Genomic DNA, 25,577 nt, shown 5'->3' on the forward strand with positions numbered 1-25,577 from the left:
AAATAAATAAATAAATAAATAAATAAATAAATAAAATATAGTTCTTGCTGCTTAGGACAGGTCGCTAGACCAGTGCTTGTAAATTGGAAAAAAAACATGAAACTTTCCAGCCTCGAGCAGATGATGACTGCAATGAGTGAGCGAGATGGTGACAACACTAATGATCCATAAAAAATTTGATCAATCGAATGATCTAACACAAGTCACTTTTAGCGTCAAAACCTTTTTTATATATTGTAAGACAGCACCACAATGATTGCATACCTGCTGATTCTTTTTTTCTGGAACATAGCACTTTTCTACTATGTCTGAAAAACGCATTCTAATGGTATCTGTGCAGCGTTTTTAGGCACTTCGTGCGAGCGCAGGACAAGGCCTTGAGATCTTACACCTTATTCATCATTAAATTAACAGCGTCTTAAAATATTCCACAGTTACCTCTAATCAGCTCACGAAAACAGCCTAGAGATGTAACAATACTCAGCCTTTTAATGTGTAGCATTACGTACTCGGCTCATCCCTGTCATGTACGGAATGTGCATATAAGTATGTGCGCACAGGTTGTGTATGGAATGAGTGTACAGATTGTGTCGGCAGTTGCTGTGTAGTTTACTTTGAGTATGTAGCGACAAGTATTAGCTATGACTGCACAGGACTAATACCGTACTTGGATTATTTATCGTTAAATAGGCAATTGTGTATAAGTGTGTAACTTTATGGTGCAGCATCCAGTCATATATCATTGGCGTATGTCGAATAAAATTACGCGAATTTTATCAGTATTAGTAGTTATAATTAACAAATAAACTTTACGCTAGAATGTTGGTTGGTTGGTTGGTTCATAGGAAGGGAAAGGCGCAGTATCTGTCACACTTGCTCTGTGGACACCTGAACCGCGCCGTAAGGGAAGGGATGAAGGTGGGAGTGAAAGTGGATAGAGAGAAAGGGGGGTCGTAGTGGAGGGCTACGGAGTAATTTCGACCACCTGGGGATCTTTAACGTGCGCTGACATCGCACAGCACACGGACGCCACTTCGTTTCGCCTCCATCGAAACGCAGCCGCCGAGGCCGGGATTCGATCCCGGGAACTCCGGCACAGTAGTCGGGCGTCTTACCACTGCACCACCCCGGCGGGGCCTAGAATGTCCTCAGTTTTCTTTTTTTGGAGAGTAAATTTTTTTCTGTGCATTTAAACCTCCTCAGCGTTGTACGTAATTGATTGTTTTTAATCAAACAGGTAGGAAGCGTGCACAGTGGGTCAGAGAAATACCTAGAGTCAATTGCATTTGTAATGGAAATCAAAAAGAAAAAAAAAATGCGAACCTATGAATGCTATAACCTATGATCAAAAAGGGTAACGAATTCAAAACGAAGTGAAAAAAAGTTTAGCAGCGGGCGGCAGAAAGTCAGGTTGGCGAATGAGGTAGGCGAATGAGAAATAGGAGAGGCCTTCGCTCTGGATTGGGTATAGTTCGGCTGCTGCTGATGATGATAAATCGGTTACATGTAAATGATTACAGTTTTGTCGGATATTAGAGACTTTTAGTATAGCGCTACCACCTACCGCTACCGCTCAAGTGGGCGACAGATGGCGCCACTTTCCTAACAAATTTCGGCGGACGCCGCACGCCGGGACAAATCAGAGCGTGCTGCGCTGATGATGCGCGGTAGCGGTAGACGGCCGCTGTAAGCGGCAGCACTAATCTAAACATCTCTGTATTAATTAATTGGTTAATTTTTCGAAGAGTAACGTTTCGGGTAATTTATATATTTTCTTCTCTAATTGATTGCCGGTAATCAGTTACTTGTCTGTCAAAAAAAAAAAAAACGATACAGGCTTGGTGGTGGTGACAAAAAGCATTTATCTGTTTATTCACAAAGAAGTGCTCGGAGTGAGGCCACTGTGTCAGTCTCGCCCGGCAAAATACCAGGCATGTCCGCGATGATGTAATTACCTCAAATTGTTCGGCTGCACAATGGCGCGCATGGTTGCATGACAGAAAGACCTTTAGGTACTTCCGCTTCTGTTGTGTTCGTATGGACAGTGATTAATATCTACCGCACCGAGATGTTTCCGTTAATGCACTCTGGGTTCAGCCCAGTAGAAGAACGCAGTTCAACAGTGCAAGTTACTAAATTATGAACTTTTTATTTTGTGGTTTCATACTTTACAGTCAAGGTTGCTGAGTCGACAAACTATCATTTTTGTTTTGCTCGAATGGCTGTGGAGAAATTTCTCAGGAGCTTGAGCAGAGTAGAAAGTCATATTCAGTCACTTTGATCTGACGGACTGCTGATGTGATCTATGAAAACAGCTGTAGAAATTAATTCCTCAATGATATGACATTCACGTATCATAGGCAACAGCAGTCGACTATCACCAAGGCATAGAAGGCACTGCCATGGCTATGGCACTGATTTGTTATTCCACAACCAGACGCTTGGGTGTGTAACTATGACTGTGTTTCTCGTACCTACGGTCTTTCATTTTTTAATCCTCTCACTCCTGTTCCTCAGTGAGGGGCAGGCAGGAAACCGTCGTGGTTAATATCTATCTTGCTACTTATCTGCTAGATATGTCAAGTTGCACCACAATATTTGAATCAATATAATATCGGTAGTAATAGGTTTCCAAACGTCAAATGTCTGCTTAAATCGACGCCATTATGCACAAAAGCATGCCTGATTCATAAGGTGTCTTTAAAGTTTTTCTTCGCATTTTAATATTACAGATGACTCGCGCTATTGATTGCACTCAGGAATAAATGCCCCTATTGTCATAAACAGCTTCCAGATTATCATATATGACCAGGAACAAAAGAAGCACCGTCCAGCATGATCATTGTCATCAGTCTGAGTACAGCCAATGTAGGGTGAAAGCCTCTCACATATCCCTCCAATTAACACGGTCCTTCGCCAGCTGCACGCCCTTGACTCTCCCGTCTAATCAGTCCCCCCCCCCCACCTCCTAATTGTCAGTCGCCCCTGCTACGTTAGTCTTCACTTCTGATGTAATTTATTACCTTTAGCTATCATTGGCTCTCCTTCTTTCCTATAACAAGTCATTGCAAAAAAGGACGCTGTCTGGCAAATTTCATAACTTCCTTGCTTTTCGTATGGGCGCCGAATGGCAGCCGCCAATTTGTGCTTACCTGTGTGGATAAGAGCACAAACATCGCGTCCAATTGTTTTTAATTACACATTTCATAAGTTCACGGACCAAAAAAGTGCGCAAACGACGAAAATCAAGCATAGGCAAAATTTTCAGAACACTCAATGCAGGGGTATTTGACATTTTTTTAAAGACATCCTTTATTATTCTCTTTCTCTTCTGAATGGCCTTCGAAGAATTGGCCACATTGGATCGTTGCTCTTGCGCGCACTACTCGCTCATTAGCCAGGCACCGTGCCTAATCATCGACGCTGTGACGGCTCGTGCACGTGCGCGTGCCGGTCAGTGACTTATGGACAGCCACCTGCAATCTCGACATTGCTGACCGCGCTGCACCTGCGTCGACTGGCCAAACTCCGGGCATTGCCATATTTGGTGCATGCGTGCGAAAAGCCGGTCAATGACTCATGGACAGCCACCGACTGCTCCCGACCTGTGAAAAGGCGTGGAGTGAAAGGGCTTAGAAAGAGGGAACGAACGGGAGAGCGGGGACAGGATCGCAAGCAGCGGACGAGACGGCCGGACAGCAGACGAGCAGGGCAGAAGACTGGGGCTGGACCACGACTTGCGAGCCCGGGGTCTAGCCGGCGTTCAAAGTTCGGCCCCTGTCGCCCTACCTCCACGCCGGGCAACTCATCCCCCGCCAGCTGGAAACCAGGAAGCAGCGGCATGCCCTCGGCAATCCACTACCTGGCCGTGACGGAGCCCGTGCAGCACGCCAAAACGGCGACGCAGCCCTGTGACAGCGAGCCGTAAACGAGATTGAGCCAGTTGCCTTAATTAAAAATGTTTAAAATTATATACTGAGTCTGTGCCTCCATCTCCTCATGCCCAGTGTGGACTCAGGACCACTTTAAATAACTCGAGTCATCACAACGCTGCTAGGTCATTTCCATACAATCAACAATGCATATATTGACATCAACATTCAACCTATATTACCAGCTAATTTAACAATTTAGGTGCTCGTATTTTTAATAGCGAATCTCTGAAATGGTAATTCTCATTTCAGTCCCAACTCAAGGACCCTTTCTGAGATGCGAGGAATGCACGCCCTCTGACAGGCTGCCTTGGTGGCGAAACTGTTGGTGCCAACCAGGCACCGGTGTCTGCCGATAGCGGCAACCGATGCGGACAGGCAGCGCACGTGTTGCCCGGCGCTGTCGGCGAAGTACGGATGCCTGAGCTCACGCACTGCGCATGCTCGGACATCGCCCGAGCTTAGCGGTCGGCAGGGTTGCCCTGGCCGCGGGCTCCTCACGCAACGTTCGAGGCAGTCGTCGAAGGTGGCGAATGTGTGCGCATCGTCGGCCGGGCACATGCCCCGGGGAAACTGCCAGGTTGTGCACGTGCGGCCCGTGAAGTGCCAGTGGGTGCCCTTGACGTCCTTGCTGCGAAGTCATGCGGCTGCTCGTTAGTGCCGGTACTTGAGTCGGTGGCGCAAATGCTCTTGTGCCGCTGATTCAATGCGCATATGCTCGCTTGCTCTCTGCCTACGACGTTGCATTGGCTCTAGGTACGCTTTCCTGTGATGACCTCCAGCTCACGAGTCTACTGCGTCTTCCTGTCCGAGACACACTGACAAAGACAACATGGAAAGCGTGAATAGCATAGACATCCAGCGCCGCCATCACGACTTCCTCATAGCTGCTTTGGAGCCTCTGCTCGTTCTGTGTGATTGCAATTTTACGTCTGTAACATATTCGCAATTATGCCACAGTCTCTTGTGGAGAGAGTACATATGTTTTTCTTGCAGGCTTTAACGTCGCGAATTCAGGCTTTGAAGGTTACAGCAGTGGAGACATCCGAAAACTGTTTACCACTTCCCGTTCTCTAACCTGTACAGACTTTGCATGGTGCACGGACGCCTTGCGTCCTGCCTCAGTCGAAATGCAGCCGTAGCGATCGTGGTCGAAATCGGGTCTCCCGGCTAATTATTCGAGTGTCCTAAGCACTCAGATACTGCGATGGGGTCAGGAAATAATACATAGTTGTGAGGTTTGGGGTGGTGCATAATATATACAGATGCAAAAAGAAAAAAGCGAGGGAAAAGTAAAGCTGCGAAAGAAGTAAAGTCTTAATCGAATCTAGAAAAATACAGCGATCAGTACATTGTAAAAAATAATGAAGGCAAGAAAGCCGGAAAGTATGAGGGAATGGTTATTCAAGCATGAAAACGCAAGGAAAACGGCAACAACAACCACTAAAAAGGTTTATAAGTATATAAGTGAACATATAATGAATTGCGGTGGTTATGAAGATATAAAACATCAATAAAATTGTATGAAAGCAGGGTATTAAAGTGCTACAAGCGTTATAATGCACGGTAAAGTGCTATTCAAAACAGTGATTAAGTATCAGATTAAGGCATGTGATTTCAAGTAATTTACCCGTTTATTCGGTAGCATTGGCAGTAAAACGGCTTTTAAGGGATGACCACGACAGGAGAATGGACCATTTGAAATCAAGCAATGCTTATTGAGAACAGTAAAAAGTTCATATATCGAAATATTGTAAGCAAATTGTCATTGTTAAAATGATTAAAACGATCGTATAAAGAGCGATCGATGTAACGCAAACATATATTGCACAGTACCGGAGCAATACATGACCCGATGCAAATTCCCTTTATTTGCAGAAAACACCGGTCGTCAAATTTATTAGAAGTACTACAAAAGTAATATTCTATATTCTAAAATTGCTAAGAAGTTCTCCACTGTTTTACCAGCTGCGGTTTGTAAAGCGACGCAATAATTTTCGTCCATGCAGTTTTTCACGGAAGCAAAAAGCTGAAAATGAGGCACTGAGTAAAATGAGGTTACACGAATGAGGTTACACTAAGAAGTGTACTGGGTGATTTTAAACTGCATGGAAAAGGTTTATGATTCACTTATGAACTTCCTGGGGAAGACATGCTGCAGTTTCTAGATTTGCGCCTGAAGTTAGAAGAAAAGCACGCGTGCTGGTCGTACTCCCCTCGTGCACAAAAAGAGCTCTTCTCATACAACTCGACCCATTCAAAAGTAGTAAAGAGACGCATTGCATCACTCTGCCTGGAGTTAGCGCTCCGAAGATCGTGTCTGTATGAGATGCAAGCAAGTTTAGAAGCCCAAGAAGCTCGCTCAGATGAGCCGTCGCATCACTTGCGAAGACAAAAAGCTGGACTGTCAGAAGAAGTATGAAGAGCGTTTTATTTGGCGTGCCACCAACATTGTGTACGAGATGCCTGCGGCAAATCGTACATCGGCCATGAACGACCTGCTCAGGGAGCATGCAAAAGATCTAGATAACAAGGAGGCAACGAATCTTGTTTATCATTGCCTCGCTTGCACCAACTGTAGACCGTGTTTCCATGTTAGATTCCTAGCCAGAAGCATGCAAGAACCCGCCTTTGAAACTTTTGAGGCGTTATTTATCCGAAAAGTGGGTAAAGATTGTATTAGTGACACTTCAGTTGCTCTTTACGATGCTGAGGTGGAATCTATTTCGCGCCACGGGTGACAACTTTCTGTGTGCTGTGTTCAGAAATTACTTGCTAGGCTGAGCGCGCGTCGGCCTGTAATTATAAATATGCGTGTTTTAGGCTTCAATAAAGCCGTTGCAAGTAGCGTTTGTGTTCTACGTATTTTCCTACTGTTTGTCCTGTCCTTTTAGGCTAAATAAAATAAACTTTAAGAAGCAATCTTTGCTTGTGCTTTTTTGATACGATGTAAATAATATTTTGATAGGCCCTACACACAATTGTGGGTTCTGGAAACATGTCATCGAAACAAAAAGCCCGACGCAATGGCACAATGTTCACATGACAGCTGCGCCTATTACTCCGCCAACGGCATAGCGGGAAGCAGCCATACGATTTCGTGGAACGAACTCTATGCCTTAGGCAATTGCTCCTATTCTTTGCGGTGAGTTGAAAAAGGCGAGAACAGCAAAACGTTATCTAATTTCCATATGCAAGTCTGCTACATAGGGCATTAATTCGAAGCTTGTAAGAATGTTCGTAGCGCATACATTGAGTACCGGCAATATGGAGTCGCCTTTAATTTATCTTTATTGTAAATTAAAGTGAGGAAACTGCCGTAGACGTCATGTAGAGCTCCGACCGCTTTTTTTCGGAGGTGCGGTCGGGTTTTCAGCCCGCCGTCCGTTGCGATCCAGAGCGCCGTGGTAGGAGCAAATGCTGTTGCAGTTTCGGGTCATAGCACAAGTGACGGAAGAGGGAAGAAGGAGCCAGTGTCTCACCTTCTGCACTGGACGAACACCGGTGTGTCGAAGCAGTTCTCATCGGGCTTGAACCCGTGCACGCAGCTCCTGGTGCAGTCGGCCTTGGTGGCGAATCGATTGGGGCTCTGGTTGCAGAGCTGCACGCTGTCCTGCGCCGTCTCGACGCAGGTCCTGTTGTCGCGATCGTAGTGGAACTGGGTAGGCGCCCGGCTGCAGTACGTGGAGAATACGCCGTCGCACATGTGGAGTCCCTGGGAAAAGCAGTGATGCCAAGCGGTGAAATTTTTCCACGAGCAAGCCTGTTCGAATTAAGAAGTTTTGCTAATGTACTCAGACACGATTAAGCATATAAAGGAGTAAAAGGGGTCGCATATCCCCTAGCGCACTCCGTTATAGTGTCGCGACTTTCTTTCCAAGCTCCAAGAGAGATTTTCAATCTAAATGAACTGAATGCTATGCTGTGGGCAACAGGGGTACATTATCTCTCAAATATTTATTTCATGGAATTCGCTATGGGCGGGCACGTTTAAGAATTGTGCCAGGAGTTCTGAGTTACACTTAGAAGACATTAAGCCTGGATTACAGCCATTATAGCTGCTAGAGAATCGCAAGTTTTACCGTGAAAATTACCGTCCGTTGCCCACCTTAGGTATTCTATTTCTATCGATGAAAATGTACCCCGGATCTTGGGGGAAATAATAGGCCTAACAATTGAGTACGTTACTCTTATGGTGTTATTCGTGTTTGGAGTTTAGAATAAAATGAAAGTGAGTTGTCTTTCTCGTCCAAAGACAGCGCACGGAGGGATATTGAGATCGGTGGAAACGTGCCCCTGGAAGTGTTTTCTTGCCACAGAGCGCTAAACAGACAGGGACACCGCGAGACACGAGCGAGCGCCTGTCCTGTGTGTCTCGCTGTGTACATGTCTGTTTAGTGCAATGTGGCAAGAAAACCATCACCAACTCGCCAAAGCTTCCACCCTGGAAATGACTATGACAAATTTTCAGGGCGCACGGAAAAAGGAGGTGATGCCTAAGGAACCGAGCATATGACGGTAATACTTCATTGCATGCACCTTTTCTGAGGTAAACAAATGTCTCTTCTAGCGCCCCAAGTTTTCCCGCGAAAAGCAAGAACAAAATAGGTCTTTAATTTTTACTTAAATGCCTGTAAGTGTACTAAAATGCCATTGAGGCCAGTAGGGTAGCTTCATCGAAGGTAGGAATTCTATTGGAGTTGGCATTTAGCAGATTGAAGATGGAACCCTTTCAGCGCTACTCTACTCACGGCTTTACACGTTATGCGCCCAGCAGTGGTGGTGCAGTGTTTAGGGCGCGCGACTATGTGTCCAAATACGCGGTCGATGCCGCGGCGGCCGCTTTTAGACGGAGGTGGAAAGCAAGGTGCCTGTGTGCTGTGTGATGTCAGTGGAAGGTAAAGAACCACAAGTAGTCGAAATTTCTGGAGCCCTCCACTACTGCGTCTTTCATAGCCTGGGCCGCATTGGGACATTAAACCCCATAAAGCATTACGCGTTATGCGGCAACCAGTTCTAGCCTAAGGGAGTGCGGCTGCTTATCAATTCCGAATGCAGTGAGTTGTGCAGCCTCTATCAGCTTGTAGTAAGCTGACTGAGGCGACCTCCCGTTTTGTGGTCTCTAGTTGTGTCAGAAAAAACGCGCAACTGGGCTGGAGCAATCGTAGACTTTCAACCCACGACCACAGTCGTCCATTCTTTTCTCACAGAATGTGCCAGTTGAAACCGGAGTTTAAGACTGATACTAAGGTTTTTCATGGCGTGATATATACGCCTTGAAAAGAGAGCGTACTGAAGGCATTTAGCAGCTCTCGAAGGAGTTCTGTCTCCGCGCATTGCAGAAAGCGATAAAGAAAACTGGACGAGAAGAAAGCCATGGGTTGCATGCAGTGTGGGGCTACGGGATCGTGAGGAAGAGCCAAGCGTTGCCATAAAGAGGTGCTAGCCATCACGATTGGATGGTGTAGCGTGCTTCACCAACTCGCCTAAGATACTCTAGAGCAAATTTCGTTATATTTCCGTGTATGACCGACAGTACAACTCTTTCGGCCCACTCTCCTCACAAAGGCCGTTATAGTGCACATAATCTGAGAGCAGTGTATTTGATAAAAGAGAGGACTTATTTCTGTTCAGTGCTTTAATTTTCGAGGTAAATCATTAATGATTTCAGCTCACAGAAAGTAATACATCCCCAATGTACGATTATTTAGACTGTCAACGCTACTTCCTAGTAAGACAACTGTAGCCACCAGCAGGATCCTGCTTTATTATTCCCAAAAAGAATTACCTCCTAGTAAGGCAACTGTAGCCACTAGCAGTATCCTGCTTTATTATTCTCAAGAAAGCAGGCACGTCGCCGTAAATGCTTCGTATCAATATTTGTAAAAGCCGTATTTACGATGTTGATCTTTGATTAGGAAGTCTGGCCAGCCCTGGCCGTATTATATGACGTGTGTATTACTACTCCTGAAGCTATTTTCTAATACTAGTTGTATATGGGAGGGACCAATGGTTTTTTGTAATAATTATAAGGTTTAGGCACGCAGACTGTTACCTCGCCATTGACTCCACTGCCGCTGATGGTGTCCGACAGATGCTTGCCGGCAGCGAAGACGTCCTCCACTGTAGAAGACCAGGCAGCCAATGGGGCGCCGAATGTGGCTTGCGCTTCTTGATCGCTGCCGAGGGGTCCAACTTTTGGCAAGAGTGTCGAAAGGGACAGCGTTGGCGTGGTCCGCTTCGTGTCTGAGGCGTCAGCCCGGATCAGTTCCGGCGCGTTCACGTAGGGGGCATCTTGCTGGAATACGAGAGTGACCATTTACATCCAGCCAAGCTGTTTTTCAAAGTGGATGAGGTTGGATGGCGACATCTACAGACGAGAACACGTGACTCGCCCGCCATTGAAAACTTAATATACCGCTGGTTCTACACGGCACTGAATGAAAACTGTGGAGACAAGGAAGATCAGTCCCACATAATAGTGCGAACGTACTGGAAAATGTAACCGACGAACAAAAGGCAGGTCCAACTACTGAGAGTTTAAAGGCAGCTTAGTCAAGCTCTCTACTAAAAACCAGCGAACACATACAATAAGCTACAAAGAGCAGGTGTAGGTGCTGAAGCGCTTGATTAGGTATTCTGCCCAAGCATTCCCCTCCTTGTATCCGAATAAAGTTTTTACTTAAGCTTTTACCCTTGCCCAATCATTATCTCATACGAGATCCATGTAGAAACGGAAATGTTTAACTGCATAATTTGACAAAGACACAGAGGACCTAACTGAAATTTCGAAAAGAGTATTTTGCCAGAACAGTGCATTGGGCTTGCTGGTAATTCATTATAGGTTAACAGCGCAAATAACGTGACAGGAACACAGAAGAGGACGATACAACGAGCACTGTAACAACGAGAATTATGCATTATGCTACTTTAAGGTATGAAAAATGCTACCTCACATAACTAATATTATACATGAGTGATAACTACGAATATGACTGAGGATTGTTTGTACAGTTTCTACACTTTACTTTGTGAGGTACGGAGTATTACTACGCTATTTCAATCAGTGACCCGTACATATCACCTGCCACAAGCATGCTTGCGAGGAGAATCTGATGTATATGCCGCCCAAGTTGACAGAAACAGCATATATACAAAACGCGACTCCAGACAAGCCGCACCGATTGGCCTACAGCGTGCCTGACACGGGATCCTGGATATCTTATGGGCAAATTAATAAATGAAAAGTGAAAGCTCCCTGGGGAGCAATTACGTGCCGCTCTACAAGTGAGAGTGCTCTGAAACGCCCGCTCCTATTGGTCGCCGCCGCCATCTTGAAATGTTGCGTCATGGGATGCTGCGATTGCGTCGCGGATGCGAAAAAGAGACGACGTCGCACACCTAATTATGCCCTTGGTTTTAGACTATTTTTACAGAGCGGGATGAGGCTGTCTAAAACGCTTTAGAGCGAAAATGGCGGCGGCGTCCGTGGTGGAATGGTGTGAGTGGTGACTGCGGCGCTGAAGCGGCCACGTCGGCACGAACAACAATGGAGGGCGTTGTGTGAGAATGCGTTGTACTTGTTCGGCGAGTTGTTTTGACGCCTATTTCGAGTTTAAAATGCGAAAACGGAATGGTGGTGCGACGAATTCGCCGATGAATTGTAATGAAGCTCACGGTCGACCACTCTGTCGGTGAGGCTGTATCATGCGCGCTCCGATCATTTTTTTTGGTTGCTTCCGGGGGATTGCAAATGTCCACAGGTGGTCAGTTTCTCATACCCGACGGTAAACAAGTGCGTGCGTCAAATGGCTGAACTGAACAGCTACAAAGTTGGCGCTGAAGGGTGTTTGGGCTCCGCAGTGCACCCAAAGCAAAAGGCGGTGGCGAAGGCCAAATACAGTACGAAACGAATGAAAACGAGCAAGGTTGGTAGTTTACGCATCGTTGTTCTTTGTGCTCGTTCTAACTGAAGCATTTGTGTGTGAGACTTTCGCGGGGACATAAAAGTTTATTTTGCCTACCGGAGCATGCTCCGCGGTAGATTTCTTTTGTTCCTGATTGCTAAAGAAAAATAAACAAAGGCCCGATTACACTGCTTTCAATCAGATTTCTCCGCGCATTTAGGACCATCATACAGTACCTTGACTTCAGACGATGCGCAAAAAGCAAGCACTAGCAATGGCATCAGCTGTTTTACTGAAGGGCGCCATTTGTACGGTTTGTTTACCTTTGCCACCGCGCCATCATGGAACAGAAGTTACACACGAGACCGTTTAATTGCAAAACTAGATACATCTCGATGTTTTAAAAATGATTTTAAACTTGAAATGTGGGTTTTTGAAAAAATAAAGTTTTAGTTAATTTATTCACGGGCAATATTTATGAAAATGTTAGCAAACAGCTCCTTCATTGGTTGATTCCTATACTCGTCACGCGGTGAAGTCTTGCCGAGGTGTCCTGATGTCGTCATTTTGACGCCACGCTCTAAATTAAACTTAAGAGCGATGCCCGTAGTTCGGCCTCTGGTTAGTTCCATTTGCCTCTCGATGTGCTGAATTTCAAAGTTGGGAGCAAGTGCCAATTTGGCGATGATATGCGGTGACGTTACGTCACACAACACGCCGAGCAATCAATGGCTGGCCATATGTAACCTGCCAACTATCACCTGTCTAAAGGCGTGGCCTTTTTTTCTTGCGATTTTAGATTTGGAGTTTTTATGACCTCGAATAAATTCATTCAAATATTGGTGATAAACGCCCGAGTGAAGGCAGTTTTATAAAGGCATTCTGAGGGACGCCGAGTTTTTCTATTAATGGAACTTTCTCAACTATTTCTCTTTAGATTGATACAGTTGATTCAGGCGGGTGCCTGTTGGCAGTGCGTTTAACACGGCACCTTTAGCGCGTTCGTGCTTCTAGTCCGCCGTAGAGTAGCTGTTTGTCTGTTTGTTGCCCGTCCGGTCCTACTCTCGACCATCCATCTGGAAGGAGCACGGTTGCCCGTAACATGGCGGCCTTGCTGCACCAAACCACTGCCACCTGCCAATTACTAGCTCACAGATGTATGCTTGCAAAAGTCGTGCCCTGGAGACCAAAACTACCGAATTTCTTGCCAATAGAGAAGATGAGTGTTTCGCTCTAATATATTATGACGTGCGGTAGATGGCGTAACATAAATTTCATCTAGATGAGTACAGTCTTTGTGTAGTTATAACGCACTATTGTTTAGCCTTTTGCAAACCCGGAATTTCGTTTTTATTTCCAAACCATCGCCAGATGAGCTAGCTAAAATGATTGATTATACGCTTGAATCTTTGCATATGGGTAGAGGAAATACGATCGGCAGTTCATTGGAGGCATTAGTTTTAGATTCCCCCTATCGCATCGACATTATACAGGAGAGAGAACTGTGAAGTTAGTGCGCACTTGCATCCGTGCTCGGTCGTCGTCCTCGACCGTAGCATCTGCTTCGGAACCGACCAAGACATGGGAGACCGCCAGCGTGAAGGTGACCACCGTGACCGTCGCAGCGAGCGCCGTCAGCGCCAGACACAGCGCAGGGCGCCAGGAGACCTCCTCGGCAGCGCTTGACGAGCTGTACTCGCTGCTCCCCGACACAGACAACGTCGGGAGGGACCCGCTGCTCGGCGCGAAGAGCTTCGGCTGTCGGGCTGAAAGCCCGGCGCAGGGAGACACACTCCGGGAGGCCTCTGGTGCCGCCGGCACGAGGTGACGCTCTCTTTCGCCTTCACCGCAAGAAAATATTAATCAATACTCTATCTAAACGGGGTACAAGCTAACGATGCTCACTTGTAGCATAGTGCCGCGTGAGCAGAGAAAACGCATGACGGAAGACACTTGGTTATGTTTGGTTTACGTGAATTGAGCGCCCCGAAACATCGGCTATGAGAGACGCCGCAGTGTGGGGATCCGGAAGTTTCAACTACCTGTATTTCCTTAACGCCGATCAACATCGCATAGTCGAGGCATATATGCCGTTTAGCCTCCATCGAAACGCGGCCATATTGGCAGAAACTGAGAGACCTCTTGGAAATGTGGGGTGCAGATAGCGTCGCAGTTAGCGCATGGAAATAATTGGTAATTACTGAAAATGGTATTTTATCCACCGTGGTGATTTCAGTTGGATCATAAAATGTCGGTGGAGCTTCATCAAAGGCAGAACTTTCTTATGGGCACGTCACGAAAATCACTCCAGTTTGATGATCTCTCAGGGGATACTTGTTCGTGTACTTCGATTTTGAACTCGATTTATGATTGCGTAAGAATTGTATGTATGTGTTTGCGGTTTACTGTGAGCACGACCTTGTCCGCACGACTACAATTGGTCGAATCAGTTTATAAGAAAAAGAATGGTTGCATCAGATAGAGCATCAAAAAATCTCGTATTGTAAATCGGGATATGCATGTGGGTTAATTAGGTATATAATTTGAGCTAATATGTCAATCAGACGTTGAACCAGCCGGGACGGTTCATGTCGACGCCCAAGCAGTTCACGTAGTAATCCACGTCCGGTGACGTAGGGCTAGCTTCCGGTGGCGGGATATTTGAAATGTTTAAACGTGAACGAGCGGGAAACTCCACCTCATCCGAAAGAACTCGGAGGCGACCCTGTCCGCCTGCTGCAGTCTCGAGGCCCAAAAGGCCTTAGGGCAGCGAGCCCGGGATGCGGCAAACGCCAAGGGACTGCTTTTCTAGGCAATCCCGCCCAGTGATCGTAAAGGTGTCACCTTTCAGGTCACTACACTACCTCTCTTTATATATATAACATTAAATGCTTTTACCCCCACCACCACACGGTACATCGCGCGCCCCTTGTCGAATACAACCAGCATTCCGTTAAACGCATGAATGTTCCTTAGCGTTCTGTAATTGGTTTACATGAAAGGAAAGACACAGTATCTGTCACTCGCGGAATCTCGCTTACACATCTCGCGGACAACACGGCAACCCTTAGGCTTACGCATTTCTCCAGTGAACATCCTGGTATGATCTAGGAAATTTATTAGTAATCTCTTCATTTGTGCTTCCTATATTTAACGCATATTAAGAGCATACAGGCATAAGACACCTTGTGTAAAAGCCTACCCGGAATAGAAAAAAAATTTGGAGGACGCTTAAGCTTCGCCTTCAAGAGTGGGACGCGATAGCGTTATTGCAATTCGTCTAGAAAACTTATTAAACGCAAGGGTATTGGGGCATCCTCGCACCGGTACCCGCGCGGCCCGAAGGGGAGAAGAGGGTGAGCGAAGATAGTGATCTAAAGAAAGAAAAGACGCTTGATTCTACAACCCGTGAGGGTGCACGGCGAAACGTCAGGGGCGAGTGGCGCGCCACGTGTCGGGGCAGCGCCGCACATTGCGAGGAGGGGTTCTTCTGTGTTTGCCGCAAGATGGCTCTGCATGTGCGCAGAGCGCAGAAGAAATGTAGCGGAAACGTACTTCACTACTCGTGTAACTGGGACTTCTGTAAGTAACATGCTCATAATTACCGATATACATCGCAGTATAACGTTCTACGGCACGTTTCTAAGGCAACACCGCATTCACTAGAAGCGCTTTTGTACCGCTTTCAAGCATCGAAACGTTTTTTGAAAGCAAGGGCTTTTATCTGCCATGGGGTTCACTTTGCTTAATATGTAAACAGCCAGAGACAATAGACCATGTATTTCTGCACTGTTGGGAGGGCGTCTATTTTTGGGATGTGCTGCAACGAACTGTTAAAAAAAAATTACCATTAGACTCATACGGGATTAGATTCCTGCCAACTGAAAATAATGATGGGATTCCACTTGATACGGTTATGCTAATAGGCCTGCACGGTCTATGGCGGTCCAGAATGGCGGATTTTCACTGTGACCCTGACGCCCGCCCTGCAAGGCTCTAGTTTCGCGAGAGTATACACGCATTGGTTGAAATGCACAAATTGAAGACCACTGTGCCAGACTGGATTTCAAGAGTCGAACCACTATGCGAGCTGATGGAATTTTAACTTGACAAAGGCAACTCGAATGAGCCTGCCGGCTTCTGTATTAAGTGTCAGGCTTGTGGTAACCGCTCTGCTGTGAGCATTCTATTTGTAGCGCGTTTTTGTTGGTTTTGTTTTGTGTTGGTGATGACCGGCAATAAAGAAAAAAAAAAGAAAACTCGTGGCTGAGTGGTAGCGTCTGCGTCTCACACTCCGGAGACCCAGGTTTGATTCGCACCCAGCCCATCTTGGAAGTTGCTTTTTATTTATGAAGTGCATGTTTATTTATGAGGTGCATGCCGGGAGTTATCACTCACGGCCAACGCCGCCGCCGACACCGGCTTTTCTGCGACACGAGCTCCTTAACGCTACCGCGTTAATAAAGCCCAGCTGCTGCCATGGCGTGTGAACGTGCCGGCGCGACCTAGGCGCAACGTGCCGCGTCTCACTCGGGTCCTAGGGAGCCCTCGGTTGGAGTCTTATCTCACAGTGGTTTCCTGGTTGAGCATCTCTTGACAACTCCACTATGTCATGCGGTCTCATGACATAAGAGAACCCGCCATCTAATTCGTGCCCGACCATATAGCCCGGCACACACTATGTCACAGGGGCATGCCGGTGTGTTTCAGTTACCGATGCTAATGCCGACAACACCCACGCCCGATGCATTGCACAAAAGGGCCTTAGGAATGTTACTTTAAGAAGAAAAACGCAGGGGAGATAAAATTCTGCACTGGTTATTTAGAGGTTCGGAAAGGATAGTATCTCCTTATCATAAAAACGATAATGGCGAAAGACAAACAAAAAAAAATATTTTTTCGAACAAGTGCATATGATCGCCATACCGAGGCCTTTATATTGACTAAAGGGCATTAATTGCTCCATCCCCAAAACAATGCGACGTTGGAGTTTCTGTCGACGCGTTGTCAGAAATTACTGGCATGTTTTTGACAGATGGGTGTCAGTGAATGGCACTGCTTTGATTGGTTGTCAGGTTGTGTGACGTCACAAACGCAGACGACAAGGCCAAGTTAGGAGGAGTGCCAAAGAAGATCTTTGACATTGGACAGTTGAGAATGGTTTGGTTTGTGAGGTTTAACGTCCCAGAGTGACTCAGGCTATCACAGACGCGGGAGTGGAGGGCTACGAAAAATTCGACCACCTGGGGTTTTTTAACGTGCACTGAAATCGCACATTGCACGGGCACCTTGCCTTTCGCCTACATCGAAAAGCGGGATCCTCCGGAATACTTGAATACGGTATAAGACGTACGCATAGGACATGCTGGCACGTTGGTACGAATTGTTAAATGCGCTATTTATATCTATATCCAGTGGGTGTCCCGCATAACATGGTAGCTTGCTACTGAATGCCAATACCTCTGTGTTTTCAAGCAGGCTTAACATATAAGATTTGTAATTTGGCGAGTACCGAAGCGCGCATTCGTGAATGAGAATCGGCAAAGGAAGCCACAGATAAACACGCACACACTCGGAGTCCCACCGTGGCGATGCAGTGTTCAGACGATCCACTGCTCGCCCAAGGATACAGGATCAAATCCCAGCCGCGGCGGTCGCTCTTCGATGGAGGCGAACAAAAAGGCGCCCGTCCACTGTGCGATGTCAATGACACTGAGTGCACGTTAAAAAAGCGCAGGTGGCCGATATTTACACACGCACACACAAACAGACACTCACTCACTCACTCACTCACTCACTCACTCACTCACTCACTCACTCACTCACTCACTCACTCACTCACTCCACTCACTCACTCACTCACTCACTCACTCACTCACTCACTCACTCACTCACTCACTCACTCACTCACTCACTCACTCACTCACTCACTCACTCACTCCGAATGACAGAGTATACAAATCCCTTGCTGCCAGTCTAATCAAATAAGGATTCACAGCGGCCCCGGCATTACAATCTTGTTTATTTATCGGACCTGCGATAATGAAGTATAGTACGTGCGGTCTGGTATAGCCTAAAGCCTTCTCAATCTTTGGTTTTAATTTAGCTGGCGCTTTTTGGGCATTGATGCTATCTGTTATTCTTATTCGAATTCAATACTCGCATCAACACAAATATGGAGACCTTTTATGATCGAAATAGCCGGTGATTATCTACGGGGGCTGACTGACAGGGACGCTGGCGGTTTACTACGGAAGGCTGTTTTTGGTGTCCGCTGTTTAGAAAAAAAGTGAGCAAGAAAAGGCTTGCATTATTGCATTCTGAAATTCAGTGGCGACAGAAGTCTGGTTTCAGGAAGGTATTGAAAAGCTTCTAAAGTAAGCATTCAAATCCTCATTTTGGAAGTTTGCGCCAGCGAAGAACTCTCCAACTCGTTCGGGGCAATAACAAAAAAAGTCTGATTGCCTAACCTAACGCCAAAAGAGGAATGACTGCTGCGCTGCGTTTAAAGCTAGGAAGGAACACTCAAAATAAAGCGCCAAAGAAAATGAAACAATTTGCAACAATTCAAAAGTAGATTCGCGTGGCAGCGATCGTTCGAACTACGCTAGTACCATACCTCGTCAGAAAATGAAAGATACTGACATGCACCAGAGGTTTTAAGCGAGTCTCAGCTTCGCAGAACATGAGCGTTATCCCACATAACCTGACCATGGACTGTTAGGATACATTGTTAACGTTGACGAGTTAAAGCGAATAGATATTGTAAAGAACCAATTGAGGATAAACGATGGTGATTAATGATACCAAATTTGATTCCAACGAAATGCGAGCATAGAAGTGAGTGGCATAGAATTAGGTGGGCGGATGAGGTTACGAAATTTGCAGGAATCAAGTGCATGTAGCTAGGATAGAACCAGACTAGCTTGAGAAATATGGATGAGGCCTTCATCCTACAGTGGGCATAGTCCAGTTGATGATTATTGCTAAGTACTTGGATCGTTGCTGGTTTCACCGGTATGTAAATTCGCCGGCAAAGACGAGATTCAAATCATTGAACCTAGACTGAGCAACACAATGCGACAAAATTGTAAATAACGCGGTAGAACGTCGTGAAGCAACACACGTCGGAATAGTGAGCTGAGCCATTGTCATCACGGCAATTATTAAACGATAGCAGACATTCAAGGAACTGAAAGCATAACATTGATACCACGTAAATGTTTTAAGAGCTGGTAAACCTTACAGTGCCGACTTTGAGCCTGGTAGCGTCCGTCAAGCCGGCCGGGGCCATGGCGGTCATCCCTTTTGCCGCTCTTTCTGGTATGACTGGGGCGAGGAAGCTCCATGCGTGGAGGAGAGCGCCTGCGGGAGGAAACGTGATGCAGCCAAGACGCCAGGATGTCGGCTGTGTCCTCCGACAGCGAGGTCCGGGAAGAAGTCGTGGCTGGCATGTGGGCCATGACTGACATAAAATTGCTCCGCCTATTCTGATGTTCAGCTCCTGGCCGGCCTTTCTCCGCTGCTTCTTTTTCTTCACCTTCTCCTGGCCTCCATATTTATTAGATGAAAAAGATAAACTTTTGCATTTTTGGCAGCTGATATCACAGGATCAAGGTATTCTTTATATAGGGCCGAATAAGTGGCATTTGAAGTTTTTTTGTACGTTGCTGCAATGCCAATATGAGAATTCCTTGGACTTGACGTGTTGCTAAAAGCCATGGAATCTTGTCGAGAATTCGGATGATTTTCTTCATTCTAGGCTGCTACCAGACTAATCCGGCCTATCTTTGCTGCTGGCAGTAAGATCTTATTTTTCTCTGCGTCTTGAAAAACATAAAAACTCGCCACAGAATTAGCGCTCATCGCTGTCTCTTCCGCTCCCACTCTGGCTCACCATCTTTTGTTTTCGCACATTAGGATGTCGGCAGAGCTAACATACTGGGCTCTAAAAAAAGGCTAGGTGATTACTGTGCATGGTACTGCGTTCTTGACATAGCTGTGTATACGCAGTAATGAAAAATAAGAAAAATTCAAGAGCTTCACCTAAATCGCATTGCGCGTGGTATTGCGAAAACACATTAGAGCATCTTGCGTTGCCTTTGATGGACTTGTAATGCGGATTCTGGATTGCACTGTTGTCTATGGCGTCGATTAGGGTTACGACTAATGTCGCAGGTCATTATAAAACGGGATTTTGGCGTTATAGCCAATTAATTATGACTATTTTTGGTATTGGTTTGGTATGTGGATTTTGTATTCGATTCTTGGATATGGCTTGGATTCGGGATATGACGTATGCTGTAATTATGCATAATCATTAAGGTATTAAAGCCAATTTATTCATGGCTGGATTCGCTGTTGGATTCTTATGTGGATTCTGAATTGGATAATTTACTATGGCTGAGATTAGGCTATGACTAATGCGGCGTCATTATGCAATGCCATCAAGAAATTATAGACAAATACTCATGACTGGATTCTGTACTTTGCCTTATTTGCCTTGTTATGTGGATTGTGTTCGATTGGCTTTGGATATGTCTTTTGGTCACGCTTTCCGCGTTCGCACGCCAGTGATGAGCCAGGAGAGGCTTTCTCTTTAATATGCTGGCTCGACCGAAAGATTCCCACGCAGATTTAGCCCACAGTCACCAGATTTTAGGGTCGGTTATCTAAATCAGAGGCGTCACTAAAGGCTAGCTTTGTGTTCATGATTTTTATTATTTTCAAAAAGCAGACTAAGTGAGCGTGTTATTGGACGAGTCAGCCAATGATAATAAATTAGAGCGTATTGGGCAGAAAGAGGCGAAGGCGAGAAAGAAAAAAGAAGCGCGGTATTGTGATCTCTTTTGTAACATTTTAAGTTCCGTTTACGTTTAGTTTAAGCAGCCCGACATTGTTATTATTTGGCGCCGCCATCCTTGGGCACAGTCGTTTTTACCGCCATGCAAAATTTTTTACTGGACTCAAATCGTTTGCCTTGCTAAATATTTAATCATCACTTGTTCTACAATTGCAGTGTCAATCAATGTTACCACTTTTCAGTTTATATTTCACTTATTTCCCGTTTTGTTTTCTTTCCTCTACCCCTCAAATCAATTTTTTTTTATGCAAGTATACTTCAAAAATTTTCTTTGCTACCCAATTCTTGGCCGATCCCCCTCTGTGGGCATGCGCCATAAGTTGTTTTGACAACAACAACAACAACTACTACTACTTTCCGCCTTCTTATTGAGAAAACACTCATACGTTCATCGCCATTCACTAAAAATTCTGTCCTAGTGCATGCAGCACGGCGAATGTCGGAGCTGGGACTAAAGTGTCTTGGGTAGATTTCTATCCCCTCGTGCGTGCGACTAGTTTCCTGAATTGGCAGATTTATCCAATTTGGTTATAGACTCATGATATCACTCAACCCAGCACTGTCAGCGCACGGTCGTGTCTCCTGTCAATGATGTCTCGCTCGGAGTGGTTATGCTGGATTTTGTGGATAACGAGGCCATTAACGCCAGGGAAGCTTGAAAAAAGAGCACGGATACCTCAACTCACAAAACCAACAAGGGTACATTTAGACGCTGAAATCTCAAGTTCTCTGGCTCTGAAAGAGGGTTGTGCATGGTTGTCGGATGACCTTCACTCTAAACAGAGCTCAGACGTCTGCTAGAATTTTCAAGTGTCAGCAAAGGGCGAGCAATTTGGGATCATAGAAAAAACGCATGCAACTTCGACGCATTCTTGAAAACACAGGTGTAAAACTGAAGAAACCAAGTCCACCGCGAGCCCTGCATGCAGTGAATCAGAAGTACAGCAAGCTACCACCCCTTCCAAAGGCCGCCTACGAGATAATTATACCTCCTAGAAAGGGCATGGCAGTTCAGATCATTGTGTTCGCGCGATTACGAAGACACCTCGTGCCCGCTTGCTATTGACTCTCGTCGTGCGATTCCTCAAAAATGGCGTAGAACCTGCACATGATCTAACGCCATCAGTGTCAACACTTCCTACTAACGACTGTGGATGCCATATGACCAATAATGAGTTTCTCGGAATGCAAGACTTGCACAGTAAACGCCTCTCTGGCTGCCTCGAAAGACATCATTACATAGGTCAGTAATGAAGTTTTATTTTTATTTTCAAAAACTCTATCAGAAAAGCTCCTAGCCGACAATCGATTGCTCACCGAAGAGTGCGAGGTTATGAGGAATGCTTCGCATGGCAGTATTAATCTTCCAGGGACCCATACTCACCCGCTACGTCATCTACTACGAGTGAGAGGCTGCGTGTTACCTATATAGACTGACCCAGCTTTTCTGCCACGTCTGTGTAAAGGCAATCAATACAGTGATCGTCTGTCCAATTAGAACGTTAATGTGTGTCGCGATTGCGTCCTTCAAGGCCCAGGGTATCATTAAGTCTGTGTATCCAGGGAAACCCCTCCCACTGCTGAGAGGGCGTGCAAGAAACGCTTCAGGACACACTTTGAACAGCGACCTTGAAGTTAACAGTGTCACAAATATAGACTGTGGAGGCGAGAAGGCGGTTCCATTCAGTGGATATTCTTCGTAAGAAGGAGGAATGGTGCAAGGTGGTGCGACAAGATGGCACTTCGATTTTGTGGGGATGGTTGATTCAAGATGATACCTAACCAAATGAGGTTAAACGATTATCTTCCAGGAAAGGATCGAAGTAGTATATGTCATGAAAGAGACAGAGATGACAGCAGTTGCGACGTAGCGAAAGGTCATACAGTTCCAGTGTATGTTTCATGACCGTGACGCTAGAATGGCATGAATAATTAGAGAAAATGAAACTGGCGGTGATGAGGTTGGAGTGACCAGAGTCCCATATAGCACAGACATATACTAACTTAGGACTGACAACTGTTTTATATAAATTAAGTTTTAGTGAGGCAGGTGCTGATGCAATGTTGCGTCTTAGGTAGCCTAACATACGGTTAGCATTATTAGTGACATATACTAGATTATGACTAGCAATCTCTCCTGGAGCATGCATGTTGAATATGTTTCTTTTGTGGCGTGATATGCATCGGGATTTTTCTACAGTGTTTGCAGCGCAGACAAGTGTTTGCATATCGTTGAGACATTTGTAGCCTCTTTTGACAACTTTATCTGGATGTTTCTTCCGACTGAGCGATGCCGAATGCTTCGGGCATTCGTAGTTTTCGAGTTGCAATTATTTTTGGGTACAAGTCAGGCCAGTAGCTATTTTAGTACCAATACAGTCTGTTTGCCGACCGCAGTGTGGCTACCACGTCACCATAGTGTAACAAAGTTGAGTTTTTCTCTCGCATTTTGATAGCTGACATTGCGTAACCGTGGATAAATAAACCATTACCTTGTAAACAGAGCAACTCTTGAAACTATCTGATACCACGTCGTATGAATAAAGATGTTAGTAGTATTTATGTAACGACTCCTTTCAAGCACCGAGAACCTTGCAAGACGTATAGCATACGGAACTGTATCACAAGCTTTCAGCAGCGTAGGTAATACCGCAAGCGCTTGTACTCGTGTATAGTAGACTCTGCTCTTTTCGCGGTTTTGGCTTTTAGAGTTTTATGCCGTTAGTTTCCCGTACTTAAATTCTCTCAGTCCGCAAAAATGCAAGCATTTCATTCTAATGCTATAGAATCATACTTCACGTTGATTGCTGGCGAGGTTTACCTTGCTATTGCTACAGATACAGAAAACAATTAAAATACAAGCAATGACGACGACATCGAGCATTACTAAATTTAGTCCTGAACACTATGAAGAGCTGTTGGAAATAATAGTTGACGGCGGGAATAGGCAACAAATCCAAAGTCATGGCGGTATATACAGAAACTTCCACCTTGCCACCGTACTATAGATGAGGTTTCAGTTCTTCTTAATAGTTGGCTGCCGGCCGAATGGAAAAAAATTTGTTTTTGAGAGCTGCATGGGAAGCTGTGCTTATATACATTTGATACATTTTCTAGATTTCTTGGGTTTCAGGGATTTGTTCTGCCAATTGATCATTAACACGCCTTGTTTTAGGGTGCGAGTGAAGAGAGAAGAGCGTTTCTTAAAATATTTGCAGACCATGAAATGAGTTCACCATTATTCGTTGGAAAGGACAGAATATGCTGTCCCAGCCTTACGTTCAGATATCTGCTCGTCTGCATACTTACTGTGTCACGACGTTGAGGCAAGTGATAAAGAGAGAGCATCAACTGATACATTTGCGAAGGAAAATATTGTTTGGAAAAAGAATTCTGAAAGCCAACGAAATGAGAAACAGCATCAGAGACACGTGTAAATTACAGCTTCTGTGTCTCTCTCGATCAAGAAATGATGAATTTTGAGTGTAGATAGGATCAACAAAACGCATTTCTGTTCTTCGTTTTGTTTGTTTATCATTCGCTCTTTTCACTTGTATGTTATTTTTCATAGTTTTGCTTTGCATATAATCGAGTCTTGATCATGTGAATTATTGGCTTATTGCTTTAGAGCATTTCAGATTCTTTACATTCAATTGAACATCCGTCTTCGCGACAAAAAGCTAAAGGCGTGGGCCTTCTTACTTCAAGAGCATAACTCACTTCCTCGCCTTTCAGGATTCTGCGCTTATCATTCACCTTCCATTCCTGATCACCGTTGTATCACCTCTTCCCTCAGCCCGGGTAAATCTGCAATTTATATTCACACTTCAGTTCCCCACACACCGATCGACCTTTCACGGTGGTGTAACACACGCCAAGAGGTGGTAGCACTCCTAGTTAAGCCTGTACGCACGCCACTTATACTAGTTTCCTTTTATGGCCGTCCTGGTTCCGCATCTCCTAATCTTGGATGGATTTGTTTTCTGTGTTCTACCTACTCGGGTATCTCTATTCTAGTCGGTGGAGACTTCAACGGCGCACACACCTCGTGGGGTTACCCATCGGATTCTCCCTGGGGTGCACACATCCAGGGAAGCTTTTCAGATAATTCTTTTCATCTTTTAAACCACCCCCATACATCTACCCGTCCACGAGGTGGGCCTTATTCACCTGATTTGACTTGGTGGTTAGGCCCTGGTAGCCATCGTTGGGCTGTTGAACCAGATACCTGGGGTAGTGATCACAGTCCTATATTTATCTCTCTCACTCCTTCGTGGTTACGTAAAATACGCCGTAGCGTACAAATAACATCATGGGACTCTGTACGCGCAGACAATTCCTTATCTGATTTCACCCCATCATCAGCATTGTCTACTCTCTCTGCTGTTCTTGCGTTCCACACGATTACCACCACTGTAAATGAAGATGAGCCAAACCCGGACATCCACCTCGTGCATCTTTGGGCTCTGTGTCGCCAGGCAGATCATTATGCTGCTCGTAACCCCGATGACCCATCGGCTATCTCCGCTCTTCACCGGGCTACCGCGCGTGCGAGGCGGTATGAAAAGCGTCTAGGAAGGCAACGTTGGGCTTCATGGTGTGAGCGCCTGTCCTCCAAGCAGAGTAATCGACAAATTTGGAAAGTGTTTCACGCCATGGAGCGCTGTTCTCAAGTTTCTGATTACACAGAGAGCATTCGCCTTGCTATGAATGTAGATGAGGACACATTTGCAAAACAGGCGGCCAGACAGTTTTTTCCCCACTATGATTCCACCTCAGCTTCTACACCTTGCTTACCGGTTACCGAACCCCCCGATGCAATTACTTCTGACCTAGCCATGGCAGAGCTGCTGGCCTCCAATGAACGCCGCAAAT

General features: G+C 45.7%; 1 protein-coding gene across 1 annotated transcript; it reads right to left on the bottom strand.

The window, feature by feature from the left end:
- Positions 1-4,175: 4,175 nt before the first annotated feature.
- Positions 4,176-7,638, bottom strand: LOC146188986 (uncharacterized). The gene is made up of 2 exons (XM_084605148.1): positions 7,415-7,638; positions 4,176-4,563 (listed from the first exon to the last, which is right to left on the bottom strand). Exons 1-2 carry the CDS (start codon positions 7,636-7,638, stop codon positions 4,176-4,178), a joined length of 612 nt encoding a protein of 203 aa, XP_084461274.1.
- Between the last annotated feature and the right edge of the window lie 17,939 nt (positions 7,639-25,577).

This window comes from Amblyomma maculatum, chromosome 5, assembly GCF_055883805.1.
Source record: "Amblyomma maculatum isolate TAMU_Amacu chromosome 5, ASM5588380v1, whole genome shotgun sequence".
Lineage (NCBI taxonomy): Eukaryota > Metazoa > Arthropoda > Arachnida > Ixodida > Ixodidae > Amblyomma > Amblyomma maculatum.